Source organism: Mytilus edulis, chromosome 6, assembly GCF_963676685.1.
Source record: "Mytilus edulis chromosome 6, xbMytEdul2.2, whole genome shotgun sequence".
NCBI classification, from domain to species: Eukaryota; Metazoa; Mollusca; class Bivalvia; order Mytilida; family Mytilidae; genus Mytilus; species Mytilus edulis.
In genome coordinates, this window is record NC_092349.1 from 72,721,859 (window position 1) to 72,737,670 (window position 15,812).

Genomic DNA, 15,812 nt, shown 5'->3' on the forward strand with positions numbered 1-15,812 from the left:
GAAAGTGATAAAACTATTATAACAAAGGGAGATAATCATTAAAAGTTAATTCAAAATAGAATCCAGCCCCAAACTGATATCAATTTTGACAATTAAACACAATTAAACATGATTTTTTTTTTTTAAATTTCAATATCAAATTACATTTTAAATTTGTGATTTATGCTGAATAAACAGTATATATCTTTCATCAAGGGAAAATGTTGATTAGTAATGTAGTAGTGAATGCTTAAGGATGCTTACAATGTTTATACATATCAACTATTTCTATTGATATTTCCGTCTTGTAGATTCCGTATCATGCCTAGCAAAAACATGCAGATATTATGTTTTGATTCAGCATTGTTCCTTTTTTCCCCCTTTTTTATACTGTTTCAACTGCCAGTTTTCTGATATCCATATGATTTTTACATTTCCAACACATAAACTAGTATCTGTCAATTTATTTTTATTGAAATGAGGATTAACAAAGAAACTCTGTATCAAACTGACTCAACACCAGCCATAACAATAAATTATGCAAAAGCTATTGAGATATCAATAAAACAGTCATGTGCAACATATTTAGTCATCCGTTGATTGGCCAGGGTATAAATAAATATGCCATTAATACATGCCACAAGGAATATTGCAAGAATAATCATCTACATGGGGCTTAAATTAAAATATTGTTTGTTTGCCCTTTACCGACCGACCCTATCAATTCGTTCCGCCTGAAAATCTTTTATTTGTATTTACCAGCAAGATTTTATTTTATTTTATTTTTTCGTTCCTACCAAAAATCTTATATTTGTATTTCCCGCTCAAAACTTTTTTACCTGGAATCCTCGGGTTTTATCTTTACGTATAAGGTCCAGTCCGTTTTGTATCACCTGAGCGTTTGACATGAACACTTGCATTTGAAGTTTCAAAGCATTTGTTTGAAATCGATGTTGAACGCTTTCTGAAATCATGATATGAAGTACGTTACTCTGTACCTTTAAACTTAAAGAGCAGGGTTCATTTACAAAAAAGTTCGTTTGATACAAAAGTATTTACGTGTGTACAAACTAATTTGTAAACGGACGTTGTATTCTATGTAGGGATGGCCTTTTGTGATCCGCATATCAGAATGATTATGTTAGATGCCGCTAAATTATTTATATCTGACATGAACCAAAAGTGACAAAACCCTGTTAAGTGGAGAATATCTGGCAGTAAAATCGCCAAGTTTTCCATACAGATCATTTATAAATGTGATGCAAAATACGTGACAATTGAGTTTTAAGTCTTATAGCATTTTTATTGGAAAAAAAGGCACACACGAAATTTGTAACACTCTAGGGACTTTTTCTACTAGTAATTTATGTCTGCCCGGACATTATCTTACCAGTACAAAGTTATCTCTTATATATTTTTTTTTCAAAACTAATAGTCCCAGCAAAAAACTTTTTTGCAAAAACAAACGGACAACAAAATGACATTATGCAGATTTTGTATCTATAAAATAAAATATTTTACCTACCTGCCTACCCATGACAAATAATATACCGAGCCAAGTTATTTTTTTGGGGAAAAAAATAAAATATTTTACCTACCTACCTACTCTGTTTCAAAACATAGGGTCGGAAAAGGGCAAACAAACAATATTTTAATTTAGGCCTGAACAAGGACCTTTGGAAAAACTTACATCATTTGCTCTTTGGCTCATTGTTATTCTGTCTTTCTCCTTTATCTCTTCTTTGGGTTCTTCTTTCACTTTTTGTTTATTTTTTCCGATTATTTTTCTGACAGCTGCCACCACTTTCGTAGGTTGTGGCGTGGTGGCAGGTTTATCAGAAAAGTCACATGAATATAAAACATTGTCAACAGTTGTTCCGTGTTCACTGTAGTTTAAAAGTTCATAATGTCTTGTTGTCTACAATTAAAATTTTTGTATATAAATGATATTCTGACTTAACATAAGATTCTCACAATATTTTGTAATGTCTCCAAATGTTATCATGAAAATGATCAAATTATTTTCTTCATGTGTGATATATTTTTAAATTGCACATCTACTATTGTGTATAAAGCATTTTTATTGATGTAGAACTCATGTTGAAGTATTGTGACCATAACAAATTACATATTTCTAACATAAGGTGTCAAGTTAAGGTCACCTGCATGTCGGCCTTTCCTAAAGATTTGAATATAACAAAGTATTTTCTGCTAAAATACAGTATATGTACCTGATATATGTTTAAGGTGGTACCTAACACTTTCACTAAAATTAATTTTCATAAAACTTTGACAAAGTATTTACTTTGACCCTATAACAAAAATATAAAAATTTCAAAAATTTTTAACCAACCATTTTATCAGAAAAATTACACTGGTTATATAGCAGTTTGACAAACACCAATTTTGATCATTGAGAAGCTTAATATTTTCTTTACAACACAATTTATTTAAACAGTTTAGCTGACATTACAGAGTTATCTCCCTGTAGTGTAAGGTACCACCTTAAGTCGAAATTAAGAAAAATAATAATTTGCAGTCAATTACAGTGAATTTTCCTAATGCATGTAGTGCAAGACTTTGGTTAGCTCTAAAAGTATTGCAAAGAAAACCTTTTACTCAGTGAATACTCACTTCATCGTAGAAAACCATTGCATGTTTTGGTGATATGAAATTACAATGTCCGTACTGTGATAAACAAACATCCATATCAGCACCTATAAACAGATCAAATTTATAACATTGCAATTAAACAAACAATAAGACAATTTTTTGTTGGTTGTTTGGCTATTGAATTGTAGAGTTCCTGTTGCTAAGTCTTTAGTTTTATATGTAGTGTTTTGTGCACTGCTTGTCTTTTTCTACTTTTTTTGTTTTGTTATTTTGATGTAAATTTATCTTTGATCTTCCCTTTGATATCTTCCTCATCTTGTTTTCTTTATTGATGCATAACACATATATGTGTATTCTTTCACTTTTAATGTCAAATTCTATTTCTTGATGAGATATAATTTATAAACGTGCTTGTATGGAGCAGATAGGTGGCTTCATTGAAGCAGGCTTACCAAACTGAATAGAAAAATACTTAATAGAAGAGTTACCCTCTCAAACCTGAATGCAGACTTAAAACGACAAGTATCAATTCATTCAAGCTTGCATACTGCTAAAGAAAAGCATCAAAATTAAGACTTTTTTAACAGGTTTTTTTTTCGATGGCTAGTTCGACCTGACCAAAGAAATAAAGACTGGAATGGACTAAATTAGACATGGCAAACTGAGAAAACTTGTTATAGCCCTGAATATGCAACTCTCACGGACAAAGAAATGAAAGTTGGTTCACTTTTTCAAATTTTTATCCCAATTCTTTTTGGGAAAGTAACAATTGAAATATGATGTTTTCATACATTCTTATCACATGGGAAAAGTGAAAAAAGTTATTGTAGAGGGGTTTATGTTTAATTTTCTGAATGAATAGGTATTGGCTTGACTTTAACTTGAAAGGGGACATAATTCTAACTTACCAGTGCCAATATTTAGGGTTCTGTAAGACATTGGTATTGGCTGGCCTTTACTTGTAAGAGGACATAAAACAGCTCTAGCTTGTACATCGGGATTATCTACAATAAAAACAATAAACATTGGTTAAAAATGCAAATAGTAAGAATGATATAATTCTAGCACATTATCTTAAAAGAATATAAGGCATAAAAGTTGACTTTACATAGACAACTGTTTATTTTATTTTTTGGGGGCACCTGTACATGTACTCTTACCATTCTATTTTTGTTTTTTGTTGTTATTTCATTTTTTTGCTTTTCAGGAAAACTTACAGAAAGACCCAGATTTTGGCTAATGCATCTGGTTAATTTCACATGCACAACAGAATTTTAGCAATCTCCAACTTTTCACTTCATTTTTGTTTATTTTATAACAAATTTACAAACAACACAAAATGCTATATAAAATATATTTCAAGAATTCTTGACCCTAAAATGTTAATGGGTTCATGGTCAAAGGAGACAAGTCATTCAAACCCCATATTTGTTACTATTGATACTTTACAGTTTCTTTAATGAAAACAATTCATTCAAAAAACTTTTCTTTTTCCTTATTGTAACAATAAACATGTCATGTATATCTGTCAGCCCAACAGAAGTTTCGATTGAAACAATGTTAAAAACTTTTCCATAATATCTGTTCTTGTTGAAATAAAGGAGTAGGTCCGGTGTCATATGGTATTTTGAACCCCCTAAAAAGTGAACCCGGGGTCAAAATACCATGCGGTAAAATGACCCCGGGGTCATTATACCGCATGGTATTTTGACCCCGGGGTCATTTTTCACATATGGTATTTTGAACCCCCCTGCGGTATATTGAACCCCCCTGTTTTTGATAAATAGTATTGCAGATAATCTAATTTACAATTTATTGGCTATCATTTTTTTTAATTTGTGGTTTTAAGTAGGGGGTTCAATATACCGCAGGGGGGTCAAAATACCATGGCTAAGCAAAATTTTCAAAATATCTTTTCCAGCATGTTTAACACATACAAACCACTTATTGGAGTATTATAACTATGTTAAGGAGTTAGAATAGCTTGAATTTTTGAAATTCAAGGTCTATAGTAGGGGGTTCAATATACCGCAGGGGGGTCAAAATACCATGGCTAAGTAAAATTTTCAAAATATCTTTTCCAGTATATTAAATACATACAAACTACTTATTGGAGTATTATAACTATAATAAGGAGTTAGAATAGCTTGAATTTTTGAAATTCAAGGTCTATAGTAGGGGGTTCAATATACCGCAGGGGGGTCAAAATACCATGGCTAAGAAAAATTTTCAAAATATCTTTTCCAGTATATTAAATACATACAAACTACTTATTGGAGTAATATAACTATGTTAAGGATTTAAAATAGCTTGAATTTTTGAAATTCAAGGTCTATAGTAGGGGGTTCAATATACCGCAGGGGGTTCAAAATACCATGGCTAAGTAAAATTTTCAAAATATCTTTTCCAGTTTATTAAATACATACAAACTACTTATTGGAGTATTATAACTATGTTAAGGAGTTAGAATAGCTTGAATTTTTGAAATTCAAGGTCTATAGTAGGGGGTTCAATATACCGCAGGGGGGTCAAAATACCATGGCTAAGTAAAATTTTCAAAATATCTTTTCCAGTATATTAAATACATACAAACTACTTATTGGAGTAATATAACTATGTAAAGGATTTAGAATAGCTTGAATTTTTGAAATTCAAGGTCTATAGTAGGGGGTTCAATATACCGCAGGGAGGTCAAAATACCATGGCTAAGTAAAATTTTCAAAATATCTTTTCCAGTATATTAAATACATACAAACTACTTATTGGAGTATTATAACTATGTAAAGGAGTTAGAATAGCTTGAATTTTTGAAATTCAAGGTCTATAGTAGGGGGTTCAATATACAGCAGGGGGGTCAAAATACCATGGCTAAGTAAAATTTTCAAAATATCTTTTCCAGTATATTAAATACATACAAACTACTTATTGGAGTATTATAACTATGTTAAGGAGTTAGAATAGCTTGAATTTTTGAAATTCAAGGTCTATAGTAGGGGGTTCAATATACAGCAGGGGGTCAAAATACCATGGCTAAGTAAAATTTTCAAAATATCTTTTCCAGTTTATTAAATACATACAAACTACTTATTGGAGTATTATAACTATGTTAAGGAGTTAGAATAGCTTGAATTTTTGAAATTCAAGGTCTATAGTAGGGGGTTCAATATACAGCAGGGGGTCAAAATACCATGGCTAAGTAAAATTTTCAAAATATCTTTTCCAGTATATTAAATACATACAAACTACTTATTGGAGTAATATAACTATGTTAAGGATTTAGAATAGCTTGAATTTTTGAAATTCAAGGTCTATAGTAGGGGGTTCAATATACCGCAGGGAGGTCAAAATACCATGGCTAAGTAAAATTTTCAAAATATCTTTTCCAGTATATTAAATACATACAAACTACTTATTGGAGTATTATAACTATGTTAAGGAGTTAGAATAGCTTGAATTTTTGAAATTCAAGGTCTATAGTAGGGGGTTCAATATACAGCAGGGGGTCAAAATACCATGGCTAAGTAAAATTTTCAAAATATCTTTTCCAGTATATTAAATACATACAAACTACTTATTGGAGTATTATAACTATGTTAAGGAGTTAGAATAGCTTGAATTTTTGAAATTCAAGGTCTATAGTAGGGGGTTCAATATACAGCAGGGGGTCAAAATACCATGGCTAAGTAAAATTTTCAAAATATCTTTTCCAGTTTATTAAATACATACAAACTACTTATTGAAGTATTATAACTATGTTAAGGAGTTAGAATAGCTTGAATTTTTGAAATTCAAGGTCTATAGTAGGGGGTTCAATATACCGCAGGGAGGTCAAAATACCATGGCTAAGTAAAATTTTCAAAATATCTTTTCCAGTATATTAAATACATACAAACTACTTATTGGAGTATTATAACTATGTTAAGGAGTTAGAATAGCTTGAATTTTTGAAATTCAAGGTCTATAGTAGGGGGTTCAATATACCGCAGGGAGGTCAAAATACCATGGCTAAGTAAAATTTTCAAAATATCTTTTCCAGTATATTAAATACATACAAACTACTTATTGGAGTATTATAACTATGTTAAGGAGTTAGAATAGCTTGAATTTTTGAAATTCAAGGTCTATAGTAGGGGGTTCAATATACAGCAGGGGGGTCAAAATACCATGGCTAAGTAAAATTTTCAAAATATCTTTTCCAGTATATTAAATACATACAAACTACTTATTGGAGTATTATAACTATGTTAAGGAGTTAGAATAGCTTGAATTTTTGAAATTCAAGGTCTATAGTAGGGGGTTCAATATACAGCAGGGGGTCAAAATACCATGGCTAAGTAAAATTTTCAAAATATCTTTTCCAGTTTATTAAATACATACAAACTACTTATTGAAGTATTATAACTATGTTAAGGAGTTAGAATAGCTTGAATTTTTGAAATTCAAGGTCTATAGTAGGGGGTTCAATATACCGCAGGGGGGTCAAAATACCATGGCTAAGTAAAATTTTCAAAATGTCTTTTCCAGTATATTAAATACATACAAACTACTTATTGGAGTAATATAACTATATTAAGGAGTTAGAATAGCTTGAATTTTTGAAATTCAAGGTCTATAGTAGGGGGTTCAATATACCGCAGGGGGGTCAAAATACCATGGCTAAGTAAAATTTTCAAAATATCTTTTTCAGTATATTAAATACATACAAACTACTTACTGGAGTATTGTTACTATGTTAAGGAGTTAGAATAGCTTGAATTTTTGAAATTCAAGGTCTATAGTAGGGGGTTCAATATACCGCAGGGGGGTCAAAATACCATGGCTAAGTAAAATTTTCAAAATATCTTTTCCAGTAAATCAAATACATACAAACTTCTTATTGGAGTATTATAACTATGTTAAGGAGTTAGAATAGCTTGAATTTTTGAAATTCAAGGTCTATAGTAGGGGGTTCAATATACCATGGTAGGGGGGTCAAAATACCATGGCAAAGTAAAATGTTCGAAACATCTTTTCCATCATGTTCAATACATACAAACTACTTATTGGAGTATTATTACTATGTTAAGGAGTTAAAATAGCTTGAATTTTTGAAATTCAAGGTCTATAGTAGGGGGTTCAATATACCACAGGGGGGTCAAAATACCATGGCGAGGTATGTATTAAACTTGTTGGAAAAGATATTTTGAAAATTTTACTTTGCCATGGTATTTTGACCCCCTGCGGTATATTGAACCCGCTACTCTAGACCTTTAATTCAAAAAATTCTGGCAATTCTAACTTTTTTATGTAGTTAGAATACACCAATAAGCAGTTTGTATGTATTAAACTTGCTGGAAAAGTTATTTTGAAAATTTTCCTTTGCCATGGTATTTGGACCCCCCCTGCGGTATATTGAATCCCCTACTCTAGGCCTTTAATTTCAGAAATTCTGGCAATTTGAACTCTTTGATGTAGTTAGAATACACCAATAAGTAGTTTGTATGTATTAAACTTGCTGGAAAAGATATTTTGAAAATTTTACTTTGCCATGGTATTTTGACCCCCCTGCGGTATATTGAACCCCCTACTCTAGGCCTTTAATTTCAGAAATTCTAGCAATTCTAACTCTTTTATGTAGTTAGAATACACCAATAAGTAGTTTGTATGTATTAAACTTGCTGGAAAAGATATTTTGAAAACTTTAGTTTGCCATGGTATTTTGACCCCCTGCGATATATTGAACCCCTTACTATAGACAATTCAAAAAAATCTGGCAATTTTAACTCTTATATGTAGTTAATATACACAAATAAGCAGTTTGTATGTATTAAACTTGCTTGAAAAGTTATTTTGAAAATTTTACTTTGCCATGGTATTTTGACCCCCTGCGGTATATTGAACCCCCTACTCTAGGCCTTTAATTTCAGAAATTCTAGCAATTCTAACTCTTTTATGTAGTTAGAATACACCAATAAGTAGTTTGTATGTATTAAACTTGCTGGAAAAGATATTTTGAAAACTTTACTTTGCCATGGTATTTTGACCCCCTGCGATATATTGAACCCCTTACTATAGACAATTCAAAAAAATCTGGCAATTTTAACTCTTATATGTAGTTAATATACACAAATAAGCAGTTTGTATGTATTAAACTTGCTTGAAAAGTTATTTTGAAAATTTTACTTTGCCATGGTATTTTGACCCCTCTGCGGTATATTGAACCCCCTACTCTAGGCCTTTAATTTCAGAAATTCTGGCAATTCGAACTCTTTTATGTAGTTAGAATACACAAATACAAAACATATTTTATTTCCAATTAAGGGCCCACAAGGGGCATACAGAGTATACATGAATAAGGCAAAGAATATTGATTTGCATAGATACATAGATACATTTACAAACAATTTTTTACATACAGTTACAATACAATTACTAACTCATATTCACTTTAATAAATTTACCAACAGCATTAAGGACCTGATTATCTTCACAGTTTAATAAATAAATAAATTTATGCTGATTATCAAGTGTAGAAAAATTTGGAATTCTTTGGCAAACAAAGTCAAAGAGAGCATCTCTATCTGATTTAAAATTTTCACAGTTAGTTAAAAAATGGATTTCATCTTCAACACAGCCAGAGGAGCATTTTTTGCAAATTCTTTCATTTCGTGGAATATTTGAAAAACGACCAACTTCAAATAAGTAGTTCAAAAAAATCTGGCAATTTTAACTCTTATATGTAGTTAATATACACAAATAAGCAGTTTGTATGTATTAAACTTGCTTGAAAAGTTATTTTGAAAATTTTACTTTGCCATGGTATTTTGACCCCCCTGCGGTATATTGAACCCCCTACTCTAGGCCTTTAATTTCAGAAATTCTGGCAATTTGAACTCTTTTATGTAGTTAGAATACACAAATAAGTAGTTTGTATGTACATGTATTTAACTTTCTGGAAAAGATATTTTGAAAATTTTACTTTGCCATGGTATTTTGACCCCCCTGCAGTATATTGTACCCCCTACTCTAGACCTTTAATTTCCAAAAATCTGGCAATTCTTACTCTTTTATGTAGTAAGAATACACCAATAAGTAGTTTGTATATATTTAACTTGCTGGAAAAGATATTTTGAAAATTTAACTTTGCCATGGTATTTTGACCCCCCTGCAGTATATTGAACTCCCTACTCTAGACCTTTAATGTCCAAAAATCTGGCAATTCTTACTCTTTTATGTAGTAAGAATTCACCAATAAGTAGTTTGTATGTATTTAACTTGCTGGAAAAGATAATTTTAAAATTTTACTTTGCCATGGTATTTTGACCCCCTCCCCCTTTTTTTACCATGGAAAATCAAAACTACCCTTATATATATATATACAAATGTTATAATTACCAATAATTAAAGCATTCAAGCTACATATGGTCTAGTTATAATGTGTCAATAAGTATTTTGAATGACATTTTGTTGGTAAAGACTTCAGAGCACTTATACCAAGCAAAGATATTTCTTTTAATTAAGCATGGAAAATGTACCTCCCCTTCTTGTATGAATGATTTTTTAATCTATGATAAGCTTTAGAATACTGTAAAATGTTCTAATATTCATCTAGGATGAAAAAAACAGGGGGGTTCAATTTACCATGGGGGTTCAATTTTCCATACAGGGGGGGGGGGGGTTCAATTTACCATGGGGGGGGTTCAATTTACCATAGCGGTATTTTGACCCCGGGGTCAATTTACCATGGGGTTCAAAATACCATATGACACTGGTAAGGACCGATTTTGGCCTCAAATTTCAGGTTCATCTGACGAAAGATTTTGACCACTTTTTAAACACTTAAGTGTCCATTTTATTTGAATTAATTAGTTTATGTGAAAGATTTTAACAGATTTAGTCATTAAAAACGATCCGATTCAAGCTCAAATATGAAAAATCTACCTAATATGCCGAAAAATGTCACTTTTCAGATGGTTTTTGGTGAAAATGAAATTGGCCGCATCCGTGTTCATCCTCAACCTTTATATATGTTATGTATTATCATAAAATACAACTTACATTTCAATATTAAGGATGAACACGAATGCGGCCATTTTCGTTTTAAACGAAAACCGTCTACAATTTAACTAAAATGCTAGAATTATGAGGATTTCAGTAATTTAGCATGACTTAATGGTGCTAGTACCGGATATATGTGCATTGTATTGTCAAAAACAGCCCATATTTATGTAGCAGAAGTATTCTACTGTCCAATGAATAACTAAAGGTTTACATTTTAACAATTTTGTAAAACTGCTATATTTTGGGGCCAAAAAGGGGTCTTACTGAACCTACTCCTTTTCTATGACCTTCAATACTGTGAGATTTGTTCAACTTGGATCTTCTTGTATGAAGGAACTTTTATATTGTGACAAATCAACCTGACAATGAAACAAATCCATTCCTGAAACCTTACTTTAAACTTTTGAGAAAACCAACTTACCCGACTGTGAAAACAATCCATTAAGAACTCCTTTCTTTGTGACTGTTGTGGTAACTGACTGTTTGTTGGGAAGGAGCTGTTGTAATCGTTGCCATGCCAATATTTGTATTAACTTTTCATCAAGTTTGCTTAGTTCTATCTCTGTAAAATAATACTTTTAAATAAGAATAATCCCACTAATTATATACCATACTTTATTGTCAAGTTTTCTGATTGTTTAAATTTTATGTATCATTTTCTGCAAGATGTTTGAATTTCATAGAGAAAGTATTCCTTGCAAAAATGTATTTTTGTCATTCATATTTTAATTTTTCAACACCATTATTCTTTTAATATCCAAATCTCAAGGATTACACTTTTGCACAATGTTATTATGACACATTTTTCTCAGAGTGTAACAGTGTATATACCTTGCTTACCATCAACAACATGAGGGTGTTGTCTAGATTTTTAAAAATAAGAGTTTTAGGCAGTTTACACACTTACTATGACATCAAGACATTGCAACAGTAATATTCATATTTAAAAGCACTAGATAAGTTCTGTAGATATAAACTTCTTTTGAGGCATGCAGTGTGTTTTCTATTACTGAATATTCATTAGTTTTCCTTGGTACCAATTTTTTCGTGGATAAGGGAAAACTTGCATGGTCGTAGATACTTAATTTTGTGGTTTTGCTGAAGTCAGCATACAAGCCTATAGAAAATTTGACATTCGTTGAAGATTTTAATTTTGTGGTTCACCTGTAACCACGAAATCCATGAAAATTGGTATCCAACAAATATTAAAAAATCCACAGTAATTACTATGCATAATATTCAAGTTGTATATGTTATAAACGGTTGGACTTTAAATCTTTACATCTTTTTTGTGGAGTTTGTGATTGGTGGTGCAATAATGGTGTAATGTGACAGTATACATACCCCCTGACCCATCAAGACATTGCTGCAGCGTGTTATTGAGAGATACTATTGCATTGGTGGAGTTTTGTGGATTAGCTGTGGACACTTTTGGCGTTGAGATCGTTATACTTCCTGATGGTTTTACTGCAAAGAGAAATCAACATTCAGAAAACTGTTTTTAAACAAAGCCAAGTAATCTAATCTTGTTTTACCCCATTCTAGAACACTAAATTTTGTTCACTAATGCACCTGGTAGACTGAATTATTAAGTATTTTTACCAACAATAACTACCATAAACTGTCTTTGTTTTTCACTGTCTTTATTTCAACTCTGCAAGGGGTAAAAAATTAACATGTGCAATTCAGAAATTTACCAAAAAAGTCTTTTGATGTAGGTTATTTGTTAACCTTTAAATGTCTTATTTTTTTTGTTTTCTGATAGCTGTCCAGTTGAAAGATACACAACTCCTTTTTTTTTCATACAAACACATTGATTTAGGGAATAACACTGGATCCAGATATCTTCTTCCAATGATTCATTCAATAATAACTTGATTTTTTTTAGGGTTAATCATTTGTTTCAACACTAAACACACATCTTTCCAGCACCTATAGAACAATAAAAACACTATTTATAAACATCAAAAATTTAAATTTTATAATTATTAAATTTCAGGAAGTTCAGTGCACTTTGAATTCAACCCAATGATTGTTTTAAAAAAAAAAAGCCATGAAAGATATGCATGATTTAATTCAGTAGCGTAAAACTTCTGATTTTATAATTTTCAAGTATAATTATTTAATCTGACATAATAATTTATCAAGACCCTGCTTGCTATACATGCTATATGACCTGTTAACACAGAGAATTGTCTCCCCATTTTTAGCTTATCACATCCATTGGCCATTATCAAGTTATATGTCTAATTCTGTCTTCAAAGGCAAAAGTCTATGGCCAGAAAAAAAAAAGCAAAGGGTACAAAAATTATACTCAAGTGAAGCAATTAAAATTAAATCAGTTGAAATCGAACTAATTAGATTTTGGTGTTCAAAAATTATTCTTTACAATAGAATTTTGTATCAGCTGCAGGCCTTCAAGTTTTATATTTGACATTTCATAATAATGATTAAAATTCCCAAGTGAACACCTATGTTAATGATGAGAAAGTAAAAGTGTGATGGAGAAAAAGTTGATGATGTTCCCACTTCAGTGATCCCTTATAATCTTACAAACCTGAAGGAGGAGCGGACACTGTGATGACTTTAGCTGTAGACGAAGGCGCCACTTTCCCCTGAACATTGCTTACTTTGACTGTTGCTGTCCCTCCTCTAGGAGAGAGAATTGACGTAGGATTGCTGCCACTTATATTTTTACCTGCCAAGTTATTGCCTGTTGCCTTGCCTGCTTGATTGGGACCAAGGACTTTAGTCACTACTGTGTTGTTGCTTTTGTTTATAGCACTAATTACAATATTTTTGCCCGAGGGCATCGTCACTGCTGATGACTTGTCAGAATTCCAATTTAAACGCACTATATTTGGTTGAGGGCTGTCCACACTATTGCTCCGTGATTTGGCTCCAACGTTTTCTAATTTCTGAGATGTGTCAACAGTTTCAGAATTATTAGCACTAGCTCCTGAGTTTGAAAAAGAGGCTCCAGGTGGATGCAACAATGACACGGCACCACCTTTACTAATATCTAAAGGTCCATTTGAGAAACAATCAGGTGAGCTTAATGATCCATTAAATGATGTCCGTTCATTTTCTAACACTGATGATTTACCATCACTCCCACATATCACATCGGAGACTAAACTGTCATTTGACGATGAATCCATACTGTCTCTATGTACAACAGGTTGTATTGCAGCAGTGGGTTTTTCTGGTTTAGATGTTAAAGATGCTGAGGATGAAGATGGTTTCGAGCCATCTGAATTTTTCTGTGACCGACTTTGTGCCAGATGACGAGCTATACTTGTTTGCAGGCATACAACAGATGACAACCACTTTATAGAAAAAATAAAATATTCAAATGATAAAACAATTAAACATTTAAGTTCTTAGATAACCACAACTTGTAAATTTTAGTATTTTTGTTTTCTAGCAACCGAATTAATTTAGAAATTACAAAGAGCATTTCTTTTTCTGTTAATATTTGCTACAAATAAATTCAATTGTTATTTAAACGTGTCCTCTTATTTCATATCCTATACAACACTTCCATCTGTATTTACTACTCAATCAACTTGCCTTTTTTTTTGTAATTCTTATTCTGAACAAACACTATGGTTCATGGAGTGTGATTTTCATGCGATATTGCATTTGCTTATTACCATGAACATGTCAGATGAGAAAGATTTCTTCTATCAAAAATATGCATATCAATATCAATCATCAGTGGTATGTATAACTTTTAAAGGTACAATAAAATGGATGGATTATAGTTATCACATTTTCAACATTCAAATTCTCACAAAGAAGTTTTTGATAAAATTAATTAATTATAATTAACACACCCTTTTTTGTGTAACAGATTATACAATTAAGTTTGAACTATTAACCCTCTGTGAATATAAAATAATCTGGCATAGCTTACATCTTCTTCCTCTTCAGGAGTGATTTCTGACACCCTTTCTTGACCAGACTGGGTTGTCTCCCCTAGATTGGTACATAAAGGTTCCATAACTCTTGGTAATAATGCTGGTGGATTGAGATAATGATCTTTTATTGCATGAGGAATCTGTAAATAAATTATTATAATTTAAATTAGAGGCTCGAAAGCAAATATACAAGCCTTGGCTGCTGGTTCAGCATGAAGACTGCACTGATGAAGATTATTTAAGCCAACATTGGATACATACTGCTGTCAATTTAGTGGTTGTTTTATGTTATATCTTATTGTATTTTTTTATTTGGAGGCTTTGGTTTTGATAGTTTCTAGTTTCAAAATCTGTTTAAATTATTCACAATTTATTATAATCCAGATAATTCAGCTTGACTGTTCAGACAACTGTCTATTATTGCTATTTGTTTTGTGTTGTTGGGTTGCTGTCACACTGACATATATCTTGTATCTTCAAACCTTTTATTCATACCTACAAATGTAAGAAACTTTATTTTACTGTTTCTAGTTCCAGTATTAAGATGGTTGAATTATTTTCAAACAATCAAATGTGCCAGTTCACAGTACAGAACCTTTTCTGTAATTGACCTTGTTTCTTACTGTTAGTTAGGAAAGGAATAGTGAGGTGAGGCCTTCCTTTATTCTCCTCTTTTAGATTCAAAGGAGCTTAATACATGGTATAGACAATGGTCTATCACAAATGCTCATATTAAATTGGTTCATGGAAATTCAGGATCTGTCAGTCTAGACTGCCAAATATCTTTAGAATTTTGAAAACAAGGAAATATCTTTAGGTCCAGCCATTTTAACATTTTGCAAGTTTTTATTTTCAGAACTCCATCATGTTCATTATTAAATATCTTATTTAATTTACCGCAGTTGTTTTACGTAGTGGATGTTTCATTTTGATTCTGAATGGAGGATTTTTTCTGTGAGCCTTCTTCAAAAAGTCCAGTTTTATTCCATCCTGGTTTATATGACCACTAAATCTGTTCCAGAGTTTGATCCTCTCTGAATAACTAACAGTCTGTAGTAGGTTCTGATCCTGAAAAGAGCAAAAGAAATGTCCCATAAAAGACAGTAATTTTAGGTGCATTCTATACAATTATATATCAAATTCACAAACATCTAATTAACTGTACATCTAGAAAAATAAATGCTTAATACATGTATTATATATATATATACATTTTTTTCCTCAATATTCTGAAGTAGATTAACATGTGAATTTGCT

At 31.4% G+C, this 15,812-nt stretch overlaps 1 protein-coding gene across 2 annotated transcripts in view; it reads right to left on the reverse strand.

Moving 5' to 3' along the window:
• Window positions 1-15,812, reverse strand: part of LOC139528356 (PHD finger protein 12-like) — a 48,908-nt gene that overhangs the window by 3,909 nt on the left and 29,187 nt on the right. The window contains exons 7-14 of one of the 2 annotated variants that reach the window (XM_071324301.1): window positions 15,453-15,623; window positions 14,552-14,695; window positions 13,190-13,961; window positions 11,977-12,099; window positions 11,054-11,194; window positions 3,501-3,596; window positions 2,614-2,696; window positions 1,670-1,897 (exon numbers count right to left, since the gene is read on the reverse strand). In XM_071324301.1, the coding sequence (XP_071180402.1) occupies window positions 1,670-1,897; window positions 2,614-2,696; window positions 3,501-3,596; window positions 11,054-11,194; window positions 11,977-12,099; window positions 13,190-13,961; window positions 14,552-14,695; window positions 15,453-15,623 (1,758 nt within the window). The remainder of the gene's footprint in view (window positions 1-1,669; window positions 1,898-2,613; window positions 2,697-3,500; window positions 3,597-11,053; window positions 11,195-11,976; window positions 12,100-13,189; window positions 13,962-14,551; window positions 14,696-15,452; window positions 15,624-15,812) is intronic. The other variant, XM_071324302.1, reaches the window with a different exon arrangement.